Source organism: Chiloscyllium punctatum, chromosome 18 (assembly GCF_047496795.1).
Source record: "Chiloscyllium punctatum isolate Juve2018m chromosome 18, sChiPun1.3, whole genome shotgun sequence".
In the NCBI taxonomy this organism is placed as follows: Eukaryota; Metazoa; Chordata; class Chondrichthyes; order Orectolobiformes; family Hemiscylliidae; genus Chiloscyllium; species Chiloscyllium punctatum.
The window spans coordinates 94,956,003-94,973,551 of record NC_092756.1 but is presented as its reverse complement, the minus strand read 5'-3'; the positions used below and the strand labels follow the sequence as shown (position 1 = coordinate 94,973,551).

Genomic DNA, 17,549 nt, shown 5'->3' with positions numbered 1-17,549 from the left:
CCATAGTCTGAGTGGGGCTACTGCCATTATTTCTTATGTTCTTCAAACCTCCCTCAACGTACATCATAATATTAGTCACACATTCGACTTGTCTTCTTCCTCTTCTGTTTTTAAACCTCTATTTCTTCCTCTATTGTTGCCAGGAGAGAGAGACAATGAGAAATGGTCAGCACTAACTCAATATTAATCTAATATCGCTCTACACCATTCTTTGCTGCACATGGTGGAATCAATGTATGTTCAGCAACTTCCAAACTATTCCCACGTAATTGAACCAGTTTCTTTTTGGTACTGTGACTTGCTAATTTAACTCCTCAGCCTCAGCCCTGTACCGTTCACTCTCTCCTCTTCCAGTCCATAGAGGTTTATAGCATGGAAACAGGCCCTTCAGCTCAACTTGTCCATGCTGCACAGTTTTTCACAATTAATCTAGTCCCATTTGCCTGTGTTTGATCCATATCCTTCCATACCTATCCCATCCATATTCCTGTCCAAGAGTTTCTGAAGTGATGAAATTGTACTTGCCCCCAACATTACCTCTGGCAGCCTGTATCAGACACTCACCACCCTGCTTGAAAGAAATTGCTCCCTCCCCCCCACCCCGAAACCCTTTTGCACCTCTCCCCTCTCACCTTAAATTTATTGCTGCTAGTTTTAAACTCCCCTACCATGGGGAATAGCTGTCGGCTATCTACCTAATCTATGCCTCTTATGATTTTAACATCCCTCAGTCTCCTATAGGCTAGGGAAAGAAGTCCCAGCCTCTCCTTATAACTCTAATCTTCCTCTCCGGATAGCATCCTAGTCAGTCTTGTCTGCACTCTTTTTAGTTTAATATCCTTTCTATCGCAGGGCAATCAAAACTGTAGACAGTACTCCAAACGTGGCTTCACCAACATCTCATACAGCTGCAACAAGACATCCCAACTCCTATACTTAAAGCTCTGACTGTTGAAAGCAAGGATGCTGAAAGCCTTCTTCACCACTGTCTCCCTGTGACTCCACTTTGAAGGAACTATGAAGCTGTACCGCAAGATCTCTTTGTTCTATAACACTCCCCAGGGCCCTGCAATTCCCGTCATATTTCCCATTGCCACTATGGTGGCAGAGTGGACTTTCTGGGTCCTAATTATAACTTCAAACAAGTAGTAACATCCAAAGAGAGACTCTGTAAAATTTCAGAAATGACTAAACACTGCATAATTTATTGTGACCAAAAAAAGATTGTGCATAGACAAACAAAAGTCTTCCCCAATAGAAGAGCACCCTGCAAAAAGAAAATATGTAGTGCACTTTGCCCATCTTCCAGCTTCTGATAAAGGTGAATATAATAGTTGTATTGACTGTCACTATAACAGTACATGGAGTTTTACAAGAAGTGCAATATAGCAGCCGTATATACAGAAGGCATCTTGCAAGGTTTCATTAGTAAAAGAGAAATGCAGGGTTACAGCTGGAGGCAGTTACACTCCCACACATTACAATCAGCTCAATGCCCGAGACCCATCGACACATAATTGCCCTCTTCACATCAGCTGAGAGTTGAGGGACCAGCTATGGGCTTTGGACACTGGTTACAGACCTCCCACAGTGCCTCCTTACCACCTTCTAGGTACTTCACTGAACAACCCAAAGGGGAGGGAGTGGCATTGCACTGCTTGCATTCACTCAACCAACCATTAATACTTTACAGTCCAAGCTCTTAAAATACAGCCATGATTAATGCTTTGTGCAGCTGTGGAGGGGAGGTCGCCTATTGTTTTTCTGGGACACAACAAATAACCTTTCGTCTAAACTGGTTCAGGTCAATGTCAATTTACTGAGAGTTAAGCTGAAGCCAAACAGCGCATTTCCTACCCAACATCGCTCCCTGCAGGTTAAATTGCCTGTTGAAACATTATACAGTATGGACTTGCTAAACTGAAAACCCCTGTTCATGCTGCCTGCATTTGCAGGACTTTAGGTATCAAAAGCAAATGGAATATAGCAGAATGCACTCCACAGTACGGTGAGGTGAGTCAGGGAGGTGCCCAGGAGACTGGGCAACTCCCTGGCACCCAAAGACTAGCCACAGACCCCCATGTGACTTCACCCCATTCCATTGGTTGGTCAATAATAAAAGGTGCGATCCATTTGTTGCCGTTACATACTTCAGGCCAGTCTCTCGCTGCAGGGTAGGGGCATTCATGGGATGGTGCAGTATTTATGGCTGATCTACAGACTAAAGAAGTCCCAGCTCTGGTACAAATCACAATGCAGCTTTTCATGAATAGTCAAGATCAGATACTCTGATCTAATCCCACAGCTCACCGATTATGAAGAAAATAAATCATTCTTGCTGTTAGTTTGGCATGACAATACCAATCAAGCCGCTATGATGTTACAACCAAGTGGGTGAAAGTGTTTAAGAATGCGACATAATTAGACCAGTATAGAGGTGCATAATTCAGGCCAAATTCAAAGACAAACATTCTGTCCTGCTATTATTATACACATTACTCCCCGTGTCAAGTCCAACATTGGAAACCGCCACCTGTCTCGTTGCAACTGTAGTATTCAACCAAATTCAACCATGATTATACCCTCCTGTAACAGGAGGGTATAGTCATGTTTACATTGTACACTCCATTACAACGATCTGATGCACAGCAATGGACAGATAAGCACCATACATACAACCATGCTGTGGGCTTACTGCACACTCCTTTATATACAAATCTTAAAGAAATAAACTTTTTTTTAAAAATTGTATTGGGGGTAGTTGGAGGAGAGAAAGAGTGCCCAATTACTCAGCAATTTGATCAAGTTTGCAGAGAGTCAGGATGGACTGGGATAACTTCCCAAATGGCTGGTAGGAGCTGCACTCCTGGATTCAGCCTCCAGAGATGTACGCCTCAATAGGGAAAGCCACCTTCTGGGGAGAAGGCGCTGAAGGCGCTGTCAGGCAGGCAGCAGCAGTCGAGGTTCAGGGCATCAGTGTGGCGTTAGAAGCACACGGACAGAACAGGAACTCCAAATCCACACTAGGGATTGTAAGGGCTCATCAGCGTGACGAGAAGCAGCGCACAGTTGTCAGTAAGTCATTGGAGCTTTGCCATTTCCACAGGGCCTGGCAAAGCACACCAGATTTCCTTCCTGATAGGGACAACATTGTGGCACTATATCTCAAGTTGAATTCAAGATGATCCCGGTATGTACATGGTTATGTTATCTGATTTATCTGCAGTGCCAGTTTAAATACTCCCTTCGGGCAAGGGGTTTGAGAGAGTTTAAAGGTCAGAACCTCAAACTCTGCCACTTAGCAATGCCCAAGTGGCAGAGGATCAACAAGGGACAACATGGAGGGCAGGAAGGAGAAAAGAAAGAAAACTGCTTACAAACAAGGTCTCAACTGTGTTCAACAACAGGACGTCCCATATCCCCAGCGATATTGGCCAATCTGGGTTTTGTTCACTTATGTTATTGGCACTGCCACCCTGTGCTGTGTCAGACATGGGCACAGGGTAGAGGAGATCCTGCAGAATCCAGCTGCACAGCTCACCAATCATTCCCATAAAACAAAACGAAAAAGATAACTAAATCACTATCTCTCTATATAGAGCAGGTAGCATTCCTCCCTCCCCAACTCCCAATTTAAAATATGAACACACAAAAAAAAAGGGAAAATCAGTGACTCCCTCAGTCTTTACGGAGGTTTTTAAGCCGTTTCTCCAAGTCAGCGTCTGCATCTTCCAGGACCACGGGCTCCGCTTTTTTCCCAGCAGCAACACTGAGCGACGCTCCGGTGCTCGGAAGGTCTGTCGGTTAAAAACCAGGAGAATGAGAGATCTGACAAAACACATTGCAGTAAACTTCTATTTACATAGGGCCATGATAACACAATAGGGTGCAGCCCCCAAACAGGCCATTCATAGGCAGTGCATTCTGTACCTACATCACTGACTAACATCTGCATTCCCCCAAAGGAAGGAAGTTGTGAAACTTGAAAGGGTTAAGAAAAGATTTACAAGGATGTTGCCAGGGTTGGTGCTGTAGGGAGAGGCTGAATAGACCGGGGCAATTTTGCCTGGAGGTTCGGAGGCTGAGGGGTGATCTTGGAGGGATGTGGATAGGGTGAATAGACAAGGTCTTTTCCACAGGGTGGGGGAGTCCAAAACTAGAGCGCACAGGTTTAAGGTGAGAGGGGAAAGATTTAAAAGGGACCTAAGGGGCAACTTTTTCATGCAGAGGGTGGTGTGTGTGTATGGAATGAGGTGCTAGAGGAGGTGGTGGAGACTGGTATGATTCCAGCATTTAAAAGGTATCTGGATAGGTATATGAATAGGAAGAGGTTTGAGGGAAATGGGCCAAATGCTGACAAGTGGGACTAGATTAATTTAGGATATCTGGTCAGCATGGACAGGTTGGACCAATGGATCTGTTTCCATGCTGTTTATCTCTATGACTTTAAGTGGCAGGCTTTAAGGAGAGTTTTAAAAGGAGGTGGATGGGGTTTAGGGAGAGAATTCTAGGGGTTAGGGCCGAGGCAGCTGAAGACAGAGCTCTCAATGTTGAAGCTTACAAAGGTGAGAATTAGAGAAGTGCAGATATCTCTGGAATGAGAGGTGGGAAGAGAGTACAGAGAAAAGGAGGGATGAGACTACAGAGGGACATGAAGACAATGATTAAAAATTTTTAAAATTGAGGTAAGTCAGAGCACAGGCATTCTGTTGGATAATACCCTCACCCGAGAGGCTGGAAGCTTATGGAGCTTTGGATTCCACCCAGAGAGCTGTGCCTACAATTCAGGCTGATACTATCAGTGCATGTACTGAGAATGCGCTGCACTGTTCGGGAGGGACATCAATCAGACATCCCAAGTGCCCCTCAGGGGTATGTAAAAGAACCTGGGAAGAGCAGTTCTCCCCGGTGTCAGTTTATCTCTCGACCAATATCAATTTCTGGAAGTTTACTGTGCACAAACTGGCTGTTGTGTTTCTGAACAGCAAAAAAAAAAAAATTTTTTTTGAGAAGATTTTGTAGCTCACATTGAGGTTCTGGCTGTCTGTTTGCTCGCTGAGCTGGAAGGTTCATTACCAGACGTTTCGTCACTATTAGGTAACATCTTCAGTGGGCCTCCGGGCAAAGCACTGTTGATAATTCCTGCTTTCTATTTATATGTTTTCAGTTTCTTTGGGTTGATGATGTCATTTCCTGTGGTGATATCATTTCCTGTTTTTTTTTGCAGGGTGTGTTAGATAGGGTCTAACTCAGTGTGTTTGTTAAGAGTTCCAATTGGAATGGGACCACATTGTGGGCCCATAAACCCACCAACACACTAAAACAGCAGTTAATGAACTTGATACACCCTATACAGACAACAAGCTGTTATTTCCAAAATACTGTGCTAATACTGTAACAAACACTGCACTGGACAAACAGGCAGAAAACTAGCCACCAGGATACATGAACATCAATTAGCCACAAAACAACATGACCCACTCTCACTAGTATCCTTACATACAGAGGAGGAAGGACACCACTTCGACTGGGACAACACATCCATTCTAGGACAAGCCAAACAGAGACACACACAAGCATTCCAAACGGAACTATCAACAAACACGTTAAGTTAGATCCCATCTACCACCCCCTGAGAAAACAGGAAATAACATCACCACTGGAAATGATGTTACCCCAGGAAATGACATCACCAACCCAAACATATAAATAGAAAGCAGGAATTATCAACAGTGCCTCACCCGGAGGCCGACTGAAGATGTTACCTAGTAGGGTGACGAAACATCTGGAAATTAACCTTTCAGCTCAGCAAGCAAACCTACATCCAGAACTCTTAAAAATGTACTTCATTGACTGTAACACACTTTGGGACATATAAACCCAGGAACGGTGTTCTGCAAATACAAACTTCTCCTCCTCAAAGTCCCACTGGAACTCTGAGCAAACGCTACTTGCTCCTTGAAGACTGCTGCATTACTGTTAGACGATGATGCACAGAGATTCAAACAATCCCAATAATTCTGTCAGTAACACCTTTTAACGCACAAAGACAGGAAACCAGTCTTCTCAGAAATGGTTCACTTGCGAGACAAGCTGTCTTGATAACGCTACACCTAGCAACATGTTACGAGCAACTTGTGAAAAACAAACTCTGCGCTGCTGATTATTGAGATACTTACTGGACAGTTCGTCGGTCAGGTTCAAACCAAGTTCATCTAGCACTTGAGACACAATGGCATCGCTGCAAAGACAAAACAGAATCAGTCTACTGCCCAACATAAGACAGACTGCAAAAACAGAGATTGGTGAAAAAGCTCAACAAGTCTGGCAGCATCTGTGGAGAGAAGGAAGGGTCACTCGACCCGAAACATTAACTCTTGATTTCTCTCCACAGATGCCACCAGACCTGCAGATCTTTTCCAGCAAATGCTTGCCTCTGATTGAGCATCCACAGCCTTTTCAGTTTTTAAAAGATACGCTGCTATATTCTCTGCATATTAACCAGGAACAGGCTGATCGATTGGGAACGAAGGTCACCAGCTCAAGGTTGGGGTTTTTCTTTCTGGGAACTGGAAGCCAGAGAAGAGTAGGGGGAAATGATCACGTGTATGATGCCTCTCAACACTGAAGAATATTCTAGATTTACATTCCCCTCAATGTGAAACATTACTTCCTGACATCAGCCCTGAACAGCCTGGCTCAAAGTTTAAGGTGCTACCCAGTTGGTCTCAACCCAAACACCAGAGGAAATGCTTTCTCTCCACCTAGCCTATCAAATCTTCAAACACTTTAACCAGATCACTCTGAAATCCCAGTAGTTCAGGGATTCTGGCTTAATGAGTGGTCACACACACACACTAGCACTCAAAGCATAAACATGAATGCTGGGATAGGCTTAAGGGGCTGAATAGCTTGTTTGTGAATTTCCAGATCCCATTCCCCTGTAAGACGCCCTTCACCAACCTTTCTTCCTCGTCGTCTTCATCACCCATGGCATCATCGATAGCATCATTCATTATTTCCTCTTTCATGTCCATAATTTCTGTCTGCTTCTCAAACTCCATCATGATCTTCTGAATCTGAGGCAGTTTTAACTGCAAAGGGAGCGGTGAAGGTCAGTAGATGTGAGTAACAAAACATCCAACACCTGCTTTGCTTGGTCAAAATATTTTGCAATGCAGTTGAGACTACAGACCGTCCCAAAAAGCTTCTCTCAGTAAACAAACTTTTAAGCTTTAAGTTTCAGTCACAATTGTAGCACCACTAACCTCTCAGTCAAGTGAAAAAGCTGGAAGCAGTGGACACTGAAACGGAAAGCAAGCTTTTTGATGAAAGAACACTTTTCTCACTGGAGGATAGGAGGTTGAACCTTATGGAGGTTGATCAAATCGTTAGGGATATAGATAGGGTTAATGTTAGGTTTATTTTCCGTAGGGCGGGGGATTTCAAGACTAGGGAACATGATTTTAAGGTGAGAGGAAAGATAGTTAAAAAGACCAGGGGAAAATGTTTTATACAGAGAGTGGTTCAAAGTTGTGGATGAGGTTAGTTACAATGTTTAAAAGACATTTGGATAGATATAGGAATAGGAAAGGTTTGGAGGGATATGGGCCAAGAGCAGGCAGGTGGGAATGGTTTAGTTTGGGATTACTTTCAGCATGGACTGGTAGGAACAAAGGGTCTGTTTCCATGCTGTATGACTCTATGATGCTACAACTCGGCAGGTCAGGCAGCCACTGTGCAGGGGGAGGGGTAAGAAAGAGAGAGAGCACGAGAGAGCGAGAGCGCGAGAGAGCAAGAAAGCGAGCGCGTGTGTATATAGGATGCTAAAAGGGATTGGCAAAATAGATGTGCAGTGGATTTTTCCTCATGCGGGATAACCTGGAACAAGAGATCATTGTTTTAGATTAAGGCATGCTGGATTATAATAAACAGATGAAGAGAAATTATTTCCCTCAAAGGGTTATGAATCTGTGGAATTCACTACCCCAAACTGCAATGGACTCTAGGACACTGGGTAAATTTAGGGAGGGGATAGAGATTTTTTTAGTTGATAATAGTAATGGAGAGTGGGCAAAGTGGAACCGAGGCAGAGATGAGACCAGCCATGATTGTAGTCAATGGCAGAGCAGGTTGGAGAGGTGAACTGCCTACTCCTGCTCATAGTCCTTGTATTCATCATGTTTCAAGTCAATGAGGTTTCCAGCAGAATTGGTTCCAATCACCTGCTGAGGTTTTGTTTTCAGCTTTTTTTTGTGTGTGTTTTGCTTCAGATTTGCAGCATCTGCAAGATTTGCATTTATCCAGAGTGACCCTGGTGACTGAGGTCAACACTACAATACATACGCAAGGCTCACATCCAATTTCTTTCTTAAACAAAATTCAAATTCCACCGTCAGTCGTGGTGGGATTTGAACTCAAGTTCCCAGAACATTACCTGGGTCTTGGGATCAATGGTATTGCAATAATACCACTATGCCATCACCCCCCGCAGCAGCTGCATGGAGAAAGCAATTGAATAACTTGTGTTGGGTCTGATGTGGAGTTTGCACTGAAGTTATTAACCCAGGGCTGCCCAAAGCAGGGGTCAGCACTGAAACCTTGGGATTGCAACCTCCGAGGGAGAATGACCACCATTAGAAAGCTCTGACTGATTGCCTTCCTCCTCTTAGAGACAAGCCCAGATTATCGCAGGAGTCATGAAAATCTTCAGTCTTTGAATTGGGTCATGATGGGAAAAGGTTTGGGAAACACAGTGTTCATGCATCTTTTCTGTCCACAGATGGTGGTAAATATTTACTTCCTGGCACTTCTCAGCACTCATTCCAAGCAAGACATCTTAATCCCTTTGCATCCATGAAATTCACATCTGGGGGTTGCCGATGCTGTGGCACAGAGCTAACGTTACTGGCCTAGTAAACCAGAATCCCAGGGAAATCCAACCAAGGTGGGAAACTCAGCAGCAGCTGTGCCTTAGAGACAAAGAGTTAAGGCTTCGAGTCCAATGACTCTCCTTTGGAGCAGCACTTGAAATGTTCTTTCTGTTTCTCTCTCCACAGATACTGCCAGATCTGCTGAGTTACTCCATCACTGTTTTTAATTTTAGTTTGCCAGTTTCCGCAGTATTTTGCTTTTATTTTAACAGTCTGGGGACATGCATTCAATTCCCAGCACGGCAGATGGCCAAATATGAATGGAATAAAAAACACTGAAAAACAAAATTTGGTAACTACAGTTGATTTTCGTTAAAAACCCACCTGGTTCACACATGCCCTTTAGAAAGGGAAATCTGCCGTCCTTATCTGGTCTGGTCTACATGTGACTACAGACCCACAGCAACATTGGTGGCACGGTGATTCAGTGGTTAGCACTGCTGCCTCACAGCGCCAGAGACCCAGGTTTGATTCCAGCCTCAGGTGACTGTCTGTGTGGAGTTTGCCCATTCTCTCCGTGTCTGCGTGGGTTTCCTCTGGTTTCCTCCCACAATCCAAAGATGTGCAGGTTAGGGTGAATTGGCCATGCTAAGTTGCCCATAATGTTCAGGGATATGTAGGTTAGGTCAGGGTTAAATACAAGGTCGGGGAATGGATCTGGGTGGGTTACTGTTCGGACGATCAGTGTGGAATCGTTGGGCCAAAGGGCCTGTTTCCATACTGTAGGGATTCTAATTCTAAAAAAGCATTGTTGACTCCTAAACAGTCCTTTGGGCAATTCACAATGAACATAAAAGGCTAGCCTCGCCAATAATAATCACATCCCATGAATATTTCTTAAGAAATCTTGAATTGCATAACTCTAAACATTCCAGTGCTAAAACTATACCTCATTCCCTCCCTGTGCCTTTCTCTGTTTCCTCTTACCTCTTTCCTCCACAACCTACTTATCTTTTTAGTCACCCACACAATTTCCCCAACATTCATGCTCCTCCAACAGAATTTCTTTTTCATGAGAAAGGAATTGTGCACAATGACTACCAGCTGAAAATGGCCAAAATTTCAGACAAATCTGTCAGGCATAAAACCTTTCAAATGGACATTACAGAGTGTGCAATAAAATACTGTTTCTCCATACACCATGCTGCACTCCGAATCAATTGCAATCGATGTGATATTTACTCGGTGCGTCCTCTGCCACCTATTGATCAGTGCATTAAGGATAGAGTTGGGATGTTGTGTTGGGGCTGTACAGGACATTGGTTCGGCCACTTTTGGAAAACTTTGCATTCAATTCAGTCCCTTTGCTGTAGGAAGGATGTTAAACTTGAAAGAGTTGAGAAAAGATTGACAAGGAGGTTGCTAGGGTTGGTGAGTTTGAGGTATAGGAAGAGACTAAATAGGCTGGGGCTGTTTTCCAAGTGGCGTGGACAGGGTGAACAGCCAAAGTCTTTTCCCAGGGTAGGAAAGTCTAAAACTAAAGGGCATAAATTTAAGATGAGAGGGGAAAGATACAAAAGGGACTTAAGAGGCAATGTTTTCATGCAGAGGGTGGTGCATATATGGAATGAGCTGGCAGAGGAAGTGGTGGAGACTGGTACAAGTACAACATTTAAAAGGCATCTGGGTGGGTACATGAATAGGAAGGGTTTAGGAGGATATGGGCCAAATGCTGGCAAATGGGACTAGATTAATTTAGGATTTGTGGTCAGCATGGACGAGTTGGAATGAAGAGTCTGTTTCTATGCTGTACATCTCTATGACTATGACTATATAATAGTGGTATAACATTAGCAACACTGCAGCAGTGTGAAAGATACAGGTGGCCACCTCACCTGCTGGTTCATGGTGGCCATGGCTTTGGTGACTCCCTTCATAGCCTGGGCCATGGTGTTGTTGGACTTTAGCGTCTGAATCTTCAGGGACACAGCTTGGATGTTCGCCTTCATCATGATGAATTTCTTCACATAGCGTCGTGTTCGCACCAAATCCTTTGCCATTATTTTAACTGCATCCTAGTGTTTGGAAAAAAGAGACACCCATTGAATGAAACCTAGAATGTAACAAAAGAGGCAAACAGGTTTAAACTGTACCAGAATGGGTCATTCAGCCCAACTGTTCTATGCTGGTATTTGTGCTTCATTTCATTTCTCCTCCAACCGACTTTACCTCAATCTATTCACACATCTCCCTATTCCTTTCACTCATGTCCTTACCCAGCTTTCCCTTAACTGCGTCTCTGCTGTCCATGTCACCTGCTGCCCATGGTAGTAAGTTCCACATTTTGCTCTCTAGGGAGAGACACTTCTCTTGATATAGATTTTTTTTTAAATGACTCTTTTACTCCTAGGGTCTCAGACCTTTTTAGACCCTCAAAGGTCACCTTTGAATCACCCTATACAGATTTCTTCCCAGTTAAAAGGACCCCAGCCTATTACATTTTCTGGAGTGTACAAATCTTGCACAGCTCCATATGGCTCCTGCAATAATTCACACAATACGTCTCAGTCTCAGTGACCTGATTGTGGCCTTAATCCTGCTTTCCTGCCTGCCCCTGACAATCCTTCACTCCCTTATAGATCAGAAATCTGTCTAACATGAATACATCCCACAACCAAGCTCCACTGATCTCTGGCGAAGAGAGTTTCATAGATTAATGACCCTCAAAGAGAAGAAATTCCTCCGTTTCACCATCTTATTCTAGAGACTGTGCCCCTAATCCTAAATTACTATACAAGGAAACACCCTCTCCCTTGTCAAACTCTTCAGAATCCTTTGTTGCAATAAGATCACCTTCAACTCTGGTGGGTTTAGGTCCAACTTGCTCAATCGTTCCTCATAAGGCAACCCCTCTACCCCAGGAGTCAGCCAAATAACAAAAGAAGGTAAATAGGGCTAACTGCATGGGAACAGGCCATTACCAGGTCTAATCCTGACAGCCCTGATCTGCATTTCCTCAGCAGTTGTAATACACCATAGGGAAGTTAGTCAGACCAAACTCCTAGCTGAACTGGCCTCTGTCAAGATGGGATACCGGAACACTTGAAGATTACCTACACTCAGGTGAATTAAGCTTTCCATCCTCTGCCCTCAACACCTCCTGACAGATGTAAAACCACCTTAAAACATGTGTGTCTTGCCTCTCTCAGCCCAGACTAATGCTCTAGATGACACGGGTACAACTCCTACCCTGACAGCTGGTGGAAATTCAATTTAAAATACCCTGGAATTAAAAGTTAGTTTCTGTAATGGAATTTGACAAATATTATTAGAGATTAAAGTGTGTCCAGGTGTATACTTTTCTAGTTAGAGTTTTATTCCAAGTCTCACACCACCAATTCCTGCACTGATTACTTGCTTCTTGAATATATACACACAGTAAAATCCACCCCCGCTATGATCCATTTAACAAATAACCCATTACCTGTATACAACTATCCTAGCTCCATTTGGGCTCAGACAGCCCTGCCACAGGGATAATTAATGTCAATTGTTGCCAAAAACCTACTTGCCTCACTAATGCCCACTGGCCTAAGTGCAACTCCAGGCCACAGCAAATTAACTACCCTCTGAAGTGGTAAGCCACTCAGTTCAAGGACAGTTAAAACTGAACAACAAATGATGGCCTTGCTAGCAATATCCAGATCACAAAGAGTAAAAAGAAAAATGCAGCATTAAATTCACAAACTGGCAGGACTTACAACTTTTAACTTTAAAAAAAGGAGCAAATAACAGCAATGTACCCAATGGGGAATCAGTGCTCCTACTTAAATAAACAGCAAACTTTTATCGTAACCAGCATCATCAGGAGGGAATCTAACCGATTCCTCATCACAGACACTTCTTGTGTAATCCCACAGGATTAATAACACCATGTCCTACAGCATCTTCCAACCCACGAGCACTTCCATCCAGAAGGACAAGGGCTGTAGATATATGAGAACACCATCCCCTGCAAGTTCCTCTCCAAACTACTCCTCACCCAGACTTGGAAATACATTGATCCAGCAACACTGAAGGAGTGCCAGAGTCCTGAGCTAACTACAGCACACGGAGTGCAGTCGTTCAAGAAGGCAGCTTCTCAAGGAAAGCGAGAGATGGGCAATAAATGCTGGCCCAGCCTGCAACAGCCACATCCTATTGGTATAAATTAAACAATCAAGTGTGGATTTACCAAGAATTGGCAACTAAGATTACCAAGACATGTTTACATTACAATACAGATCACCACAAAGCAACTATGATGGAAAAATACCAGCTTATGTTTCATAATCAAGATCCATCCTCCACAAGAATCCCTCCTTGCACACATACCATCTGTCCTTGTTTGGCCATTTTCTTGATGTCTGCGATGATTTTTTTCTCCTGCTGTTCCAGTTTCATCTTCTCCCGGTCCAGCTCCCTTATGGCTCGATTCAGGGCTCGCTGGTTCTGCCGGAGCATCTCCTCCGGGGTCTTCCTCCTCCCAAATATGGCATTCATGGTGATTCACTGAACTGAGAGATCAGGGAAATCTGGTGAAAAAGTCAACACAATTAACCAGGAAACTCTCAGAGATAAAGATCATTGCTCTCACACATGATTTGGAGATGTTGGAACTGGACTGGGGTGTACAAAGTTAAAAATCACATAACACCAGGTTATAGTCCACCTGATGAAGGAGCAGTGCTCCAAAAGCTATTGCTTCCAAATAAACCTGTTGGACTATCATCTGGTGTTGTGAGATTTTGAACATTGTTCTCACACAGCCTTTGGCTCTGAAGATGCCAGGAGACTGTCAGCACCTCAGCCAAATGGCAGGAAACTTTAGCCTAACACAAGGAGAGGGAGAAAACAAAGCCTTCCATAAAATCCTGAAGCACTTTCACAGTCAAGAGCCACTGAATGAAACAACCTGCATACAGTAAGCTCCCACAGCGAGTTAACATGGTAACGAGCAGAATCTTTTTGAAAGTGATGTTAATTGAAGAACACACATTTCCAAGAAGTGAGAGAGAATGTGTCTGTCCTTTCTTGAAACAGCGAGGAACCCGCAGCCTTCTGTCACTAGTGCTACCCCACTTTGTTACCGTTGATCTCAAAAAGCCAACATAAACAAATCTGACCCCCTTCACCAGCTTCAACACTCCATTTGGCCCAATCAGGCCTGTACCACCAATTCAAACCAGAGCATGGCCGATACACTGTCGCATAAGCACTCCAACGCAGCAAGAAGCGAACTTGGGGAGTGGGTTTGCTTTACCACTTTTCACAGTTGGGAGGGAGGGGGAGCTGGTGAATAAAGGAGGAAGGTGGGATGTTGAGGGGAGGGGAAGCAGGGAAGGGAACACGGGGAGGAGGGGAGTGGGGAGTGGGAGTGGGGGCTGAGAGGAGTGGGGGGAGGGGAGACTGCTGGGGGGGGGGGGGAGGGGAGACTGCTGGGGGGGGGGGAGGGGAGACTGCTGGGGGGGGGGGAGGGGAGACTGCTGGGGGGGGGGGGAGGGGAGACTGCTGGGGGGGGGGGGAGGGGAGACTGCTGGGGGGGGGGGAGGGGAGACTGCTGGGGGGGGGGGAGGGGAGACTGCTGGGGGGGGGGGGAGGGGAGACTGCTGGGGGGGGGGGGAGGGGAGACTGCTGGGGGGGGGGGGAGGGGAGACTGCTGGGGGGGGGGGAGGGGAGACTGCTGGGGGGGGGGAGGGGAGACTGCTGGGGGGGGGGGAGGGGAGACTGCTGGGGGGGGGAGGGGAGACTGCTGGGGGGGGGGAAGGGGAGACTGCTGGGGGGAGGGGGGGGAAGGGGAGACTGCTGGGGGGAGGGGGGGGAAGGGGAGACTGCTGGGGGGAGGGGGGGGAAGGGGAGACTGCTGGGGGGAGGGGGGGGAAGGGGAGACTGCTGGGGGGAGGGGGGGGAAGGGGAGACTGCTGGGGGGAGGGGGGGGAAGGGGAGACTGCTGGGGGGAGGGGGGGGAAGGGGAGACTGCTGGGGGGAGGGGGGGGAAGGGGAGACTGCTGGGGGGAGGGGGGGGAAGGGGAGACTGCTGGGGGGAGGGGGGGGAAGGGGAGACTGCTGGGGGGAGGGGGGGGAAGGGGAGACTGCTGGGGGGAGGGGGGGGAAGGGGAGACTGCTGGGGGGAGGGGGGGGAAGGGGAGACTGCTGGGGGGAGGGGGGGGAAGGGGAGACTGCTGGGGGGAGGGGGGGGAAGGGGAGACTGCTGGGGGGAGGGGGGGGAAGGGGAGACTGCTGGGGGGAGGGGGGGGAAGGGGAGACTGCTGGGGGGAGGGGGGGAAGGGGAGACTGCTGGGGGGAGGGGGGGGAAGAGGAGACTGCTTGGGGGAGGGGGGGGAAGGGGAGACTGCTGGGGGGGGAAGGGGAGACTGCTGGGGGGAGGGGGGGGAAGGGGAGACTGCTGGGGGGAGGGGGGGGGGAGGGGAGACTGCTGGGGGGGGGGGAGGGGAGACTGCTGGGGGGGGGGGAGGGGAGACTGCTGGGGGGGGGAGGGGAGACTGCTGGGGGGGGGGAGGGGAGACTGCTGGGTGGGGGGAGGGGAGACTGCTGGGTGGGGGAGGGGAGACTGCTGGGGGGGGGGAGGGGAGACTGCTAGAGGGGGGAGGGGTGTGGGGGGAGGGGTGTGGGGGGTGGGGAGGGGATGGGGAGTGAGGGTGGGGGATGGGGGGAGTGAGGGTGGGGGCTGAGGGGAGTGGGGGGAGGGGAGACTGCTGGAGGGGGGGAGGGGTGTGGGGGGTGGGGAGTGAGTGTGGGAGTGGGGGATGGGGGGGTGGGGGATGGGAGGAGTGGGGGGGATGGGAGGAGTGGGGGGGAGGGGAGACTGCTGGGGGGGGAGGGGTGTGGGGGGTGGGGAGTGAGGGGGAGTGAGGGTGGGGCATGGGGGGAGTGAGGGTGGGGGCTGAGAGGAGTGGGGGGAGGGGAGACTGCTGGAGGGAGAGGGGTGTGGGGGGGGGAGGGGTGTGGGGGGGAGGGGATGGGGAGTGAGGGTGGGGGATGGGAGGAGTGGGGGGAGGGGATACTGCTGGAGGGGGGAGGGGTGTGGGGGGGGAGGGGTGTGGGGGGTGGGGAGGGGATGGGGAGTGAGGGTGGGGAGTGAGGGTGGGGGATGGGAGGAGTGGGGGGAGGGGATACTGCTGGAGGGGGGAGGGGTGTGGGGAGTGAGGGTGGGAGTGGGGGATGGGGGGGTGGGGGATGGGAGGAGTGGGGGGAGGGGATACTGCTGGAGGGGGGAGGGGTGTGGAGTCGCGCCCCCCTCCCCCGGGTGTTGACGCACAGACCGCTCTCCGGGACGGACACTAACCTAGTCCCGGCTTAACTCCCGCCCCGTTGCCGGTGACGACTGACCTGGGGACCTGGGGCCTGGAATCTGTCGGTGTCACTTCTCGCGGCCTCCGGTTCCTGTTGTTGTCTGATTACGTCAACCACGTCGCCGACCAATAGGAAACGGACCGATGACGCAATCGACGTTTACGTTATAGCGCAGGCGCACCGCGGATTCCGGGACCCAACCCCGCGCAGGGGCACGGCCGATTGTGGGTCACACCTGCGCAGGCGTACTGTCGATTCCACGGCCCCCCCCCGCGCAGGCGCACGGCGGATAGTCTGCCCCAATGTAAATATGCAGGGTTGTGTCCCTTCACTGGGGACAGGGATCACGAGGCAGCCAATAACTTTAAGAATTACAATAAAGATTATGTGACTATAGAGCAGTAATTATGTGGCCAAGAGGAAAACACCACCACCCCAAAACTGCAGCTGAGTCCAACAGCATATCAATAATGGACTTTCAATTTACAGAACTGCTAAGAGTGCTGGAGGAGTATATTTGTCCCATGTCTACATCTGTTCTAACCCCTAATGCCAATTTCAGGTCTTTCCCCACATATCCATGTACACTCTTTCTCCCCAAATAATAATCCAATGCTCTGTTAAAAGCTTCAATTGAACTTGCCTCCATTTCATTTCCAGGCAAATTTAATTTTTGAACTCAAGGTTAGGTATCTCAGACCAACCTGATTATTATATAAACGTTTTTTTATGTGTTCAAGGGATTTATTGCCCATCCCTAATTACCCAAGTGCCATCCACAGTGGACTTGGAGTCACAAGTAACGATAGATTTCCTCTAAGAATACTAGTGAACTAGATGGAATTTTACAACAGTGATAAAACATTCATATTCAGATTTTTACAGAATCTAATTATACTACCACCATGGTGGAAATCTGAACACATATCCCCAGAATATTAACATTGGGGTCTGAATTACTTGTCCAGTGACATTATCAATACGTCATCACCTCCCCAATTTGTCTTGAGTCAGAGCACCCTCACTCTAGCTATTATATCCACTTTTTCTAAGATGTTGTAACATACTACTGGAGCAAATGGTACTTGAACCAAGCCTTTTTGACCAGAGGTAGGAGCACTACCACAAACCCATGTACCCTTAGTCTATATTGAGTTTAACTAACCTCAGCTCATGTAACTATCTGAAATTTAAAGAAGAGTGTTTGACATTCTCGGCAACTGTGGGGAGAAGACTTAATATTTTGGGTTAGTGATTTTCCATCCCAAGTCATGCTTTTGTTAATATTTTAGTGATTTTTTTCATCTGAAATCATGCTTTCGT

The 17,549-nt window shown here is 47.5% G+C and overlaps 1 protein-coding gene across 2 annotated transcripts; it reads right to left on the bottom strand.

The window, feature by feature from the left end:
* Positions 1 to 1,171: 1,171 nt before the first annotated feature.
* On the bottom strand, positions 1,172 to 16,427 carry chmp2a (charged multivesicular body protein 2A). 2 transcript variants are annotated; one of them, XM_072588837.1, is made up of 6 exons: positions 16,263 to 16,427; positions 13,248 to 13,447; positions 10,769 to 10,948; positions 6,964 to 7,094; positions 6,180 to 6,241; positions 1,172 to 3,797 (listed from the first exon to the last, which is right to left on the bottom strand). In XM_072588837.1, exons 2-6 carry the CDS (start codon positions 13,413 to 13,415, stop codon positions 3,679 to 3,681), a joined length of 660 nt encoding a protein of 219 aa, XP_072444938.1. In that variant the 5' UTR covers positions 13,416 to 13,447; positions 16,263 to 16,427; the 3' UTR covers positions 1,172 to 3,678. The 2 variants fall into 2 exon arrangements, with proteins under 2 accessions (XP_072444938.1, XP_072444937.1); XM_072588836.1 differs by having other exon boundaries at positions 16,219 to 16,360.
* Between the last annotated feature and the right edge of the window lie 1,122 nt (positions 16,428 to 17,549).

Excerpts from the sequence above, each read along its gene's own strand:
- chmp2a (XM_072588837.1), bottom strand. The coding sequence starts at position 13,415 with ATGAATGCCATATTTGGGAGGAGGAAGACCCCGGAGGAGATGCTCCGG. Across the intron at positions 10,949-13,247 it reads TGGCCAAACAAGGACAGATG|GATGCAGTTAAAATAATGGC; the intron begins GTATGTGTGCAA and ends TCCAAACACTAG. Across the intron at positions 7,095-10,768 it reads TGGCCACCATGAACCAGCAG|TTAAAACTGCCTCAGATTCA; the intron begins GTGAGGTGGCCA and ends CTCCCTTTGCAG.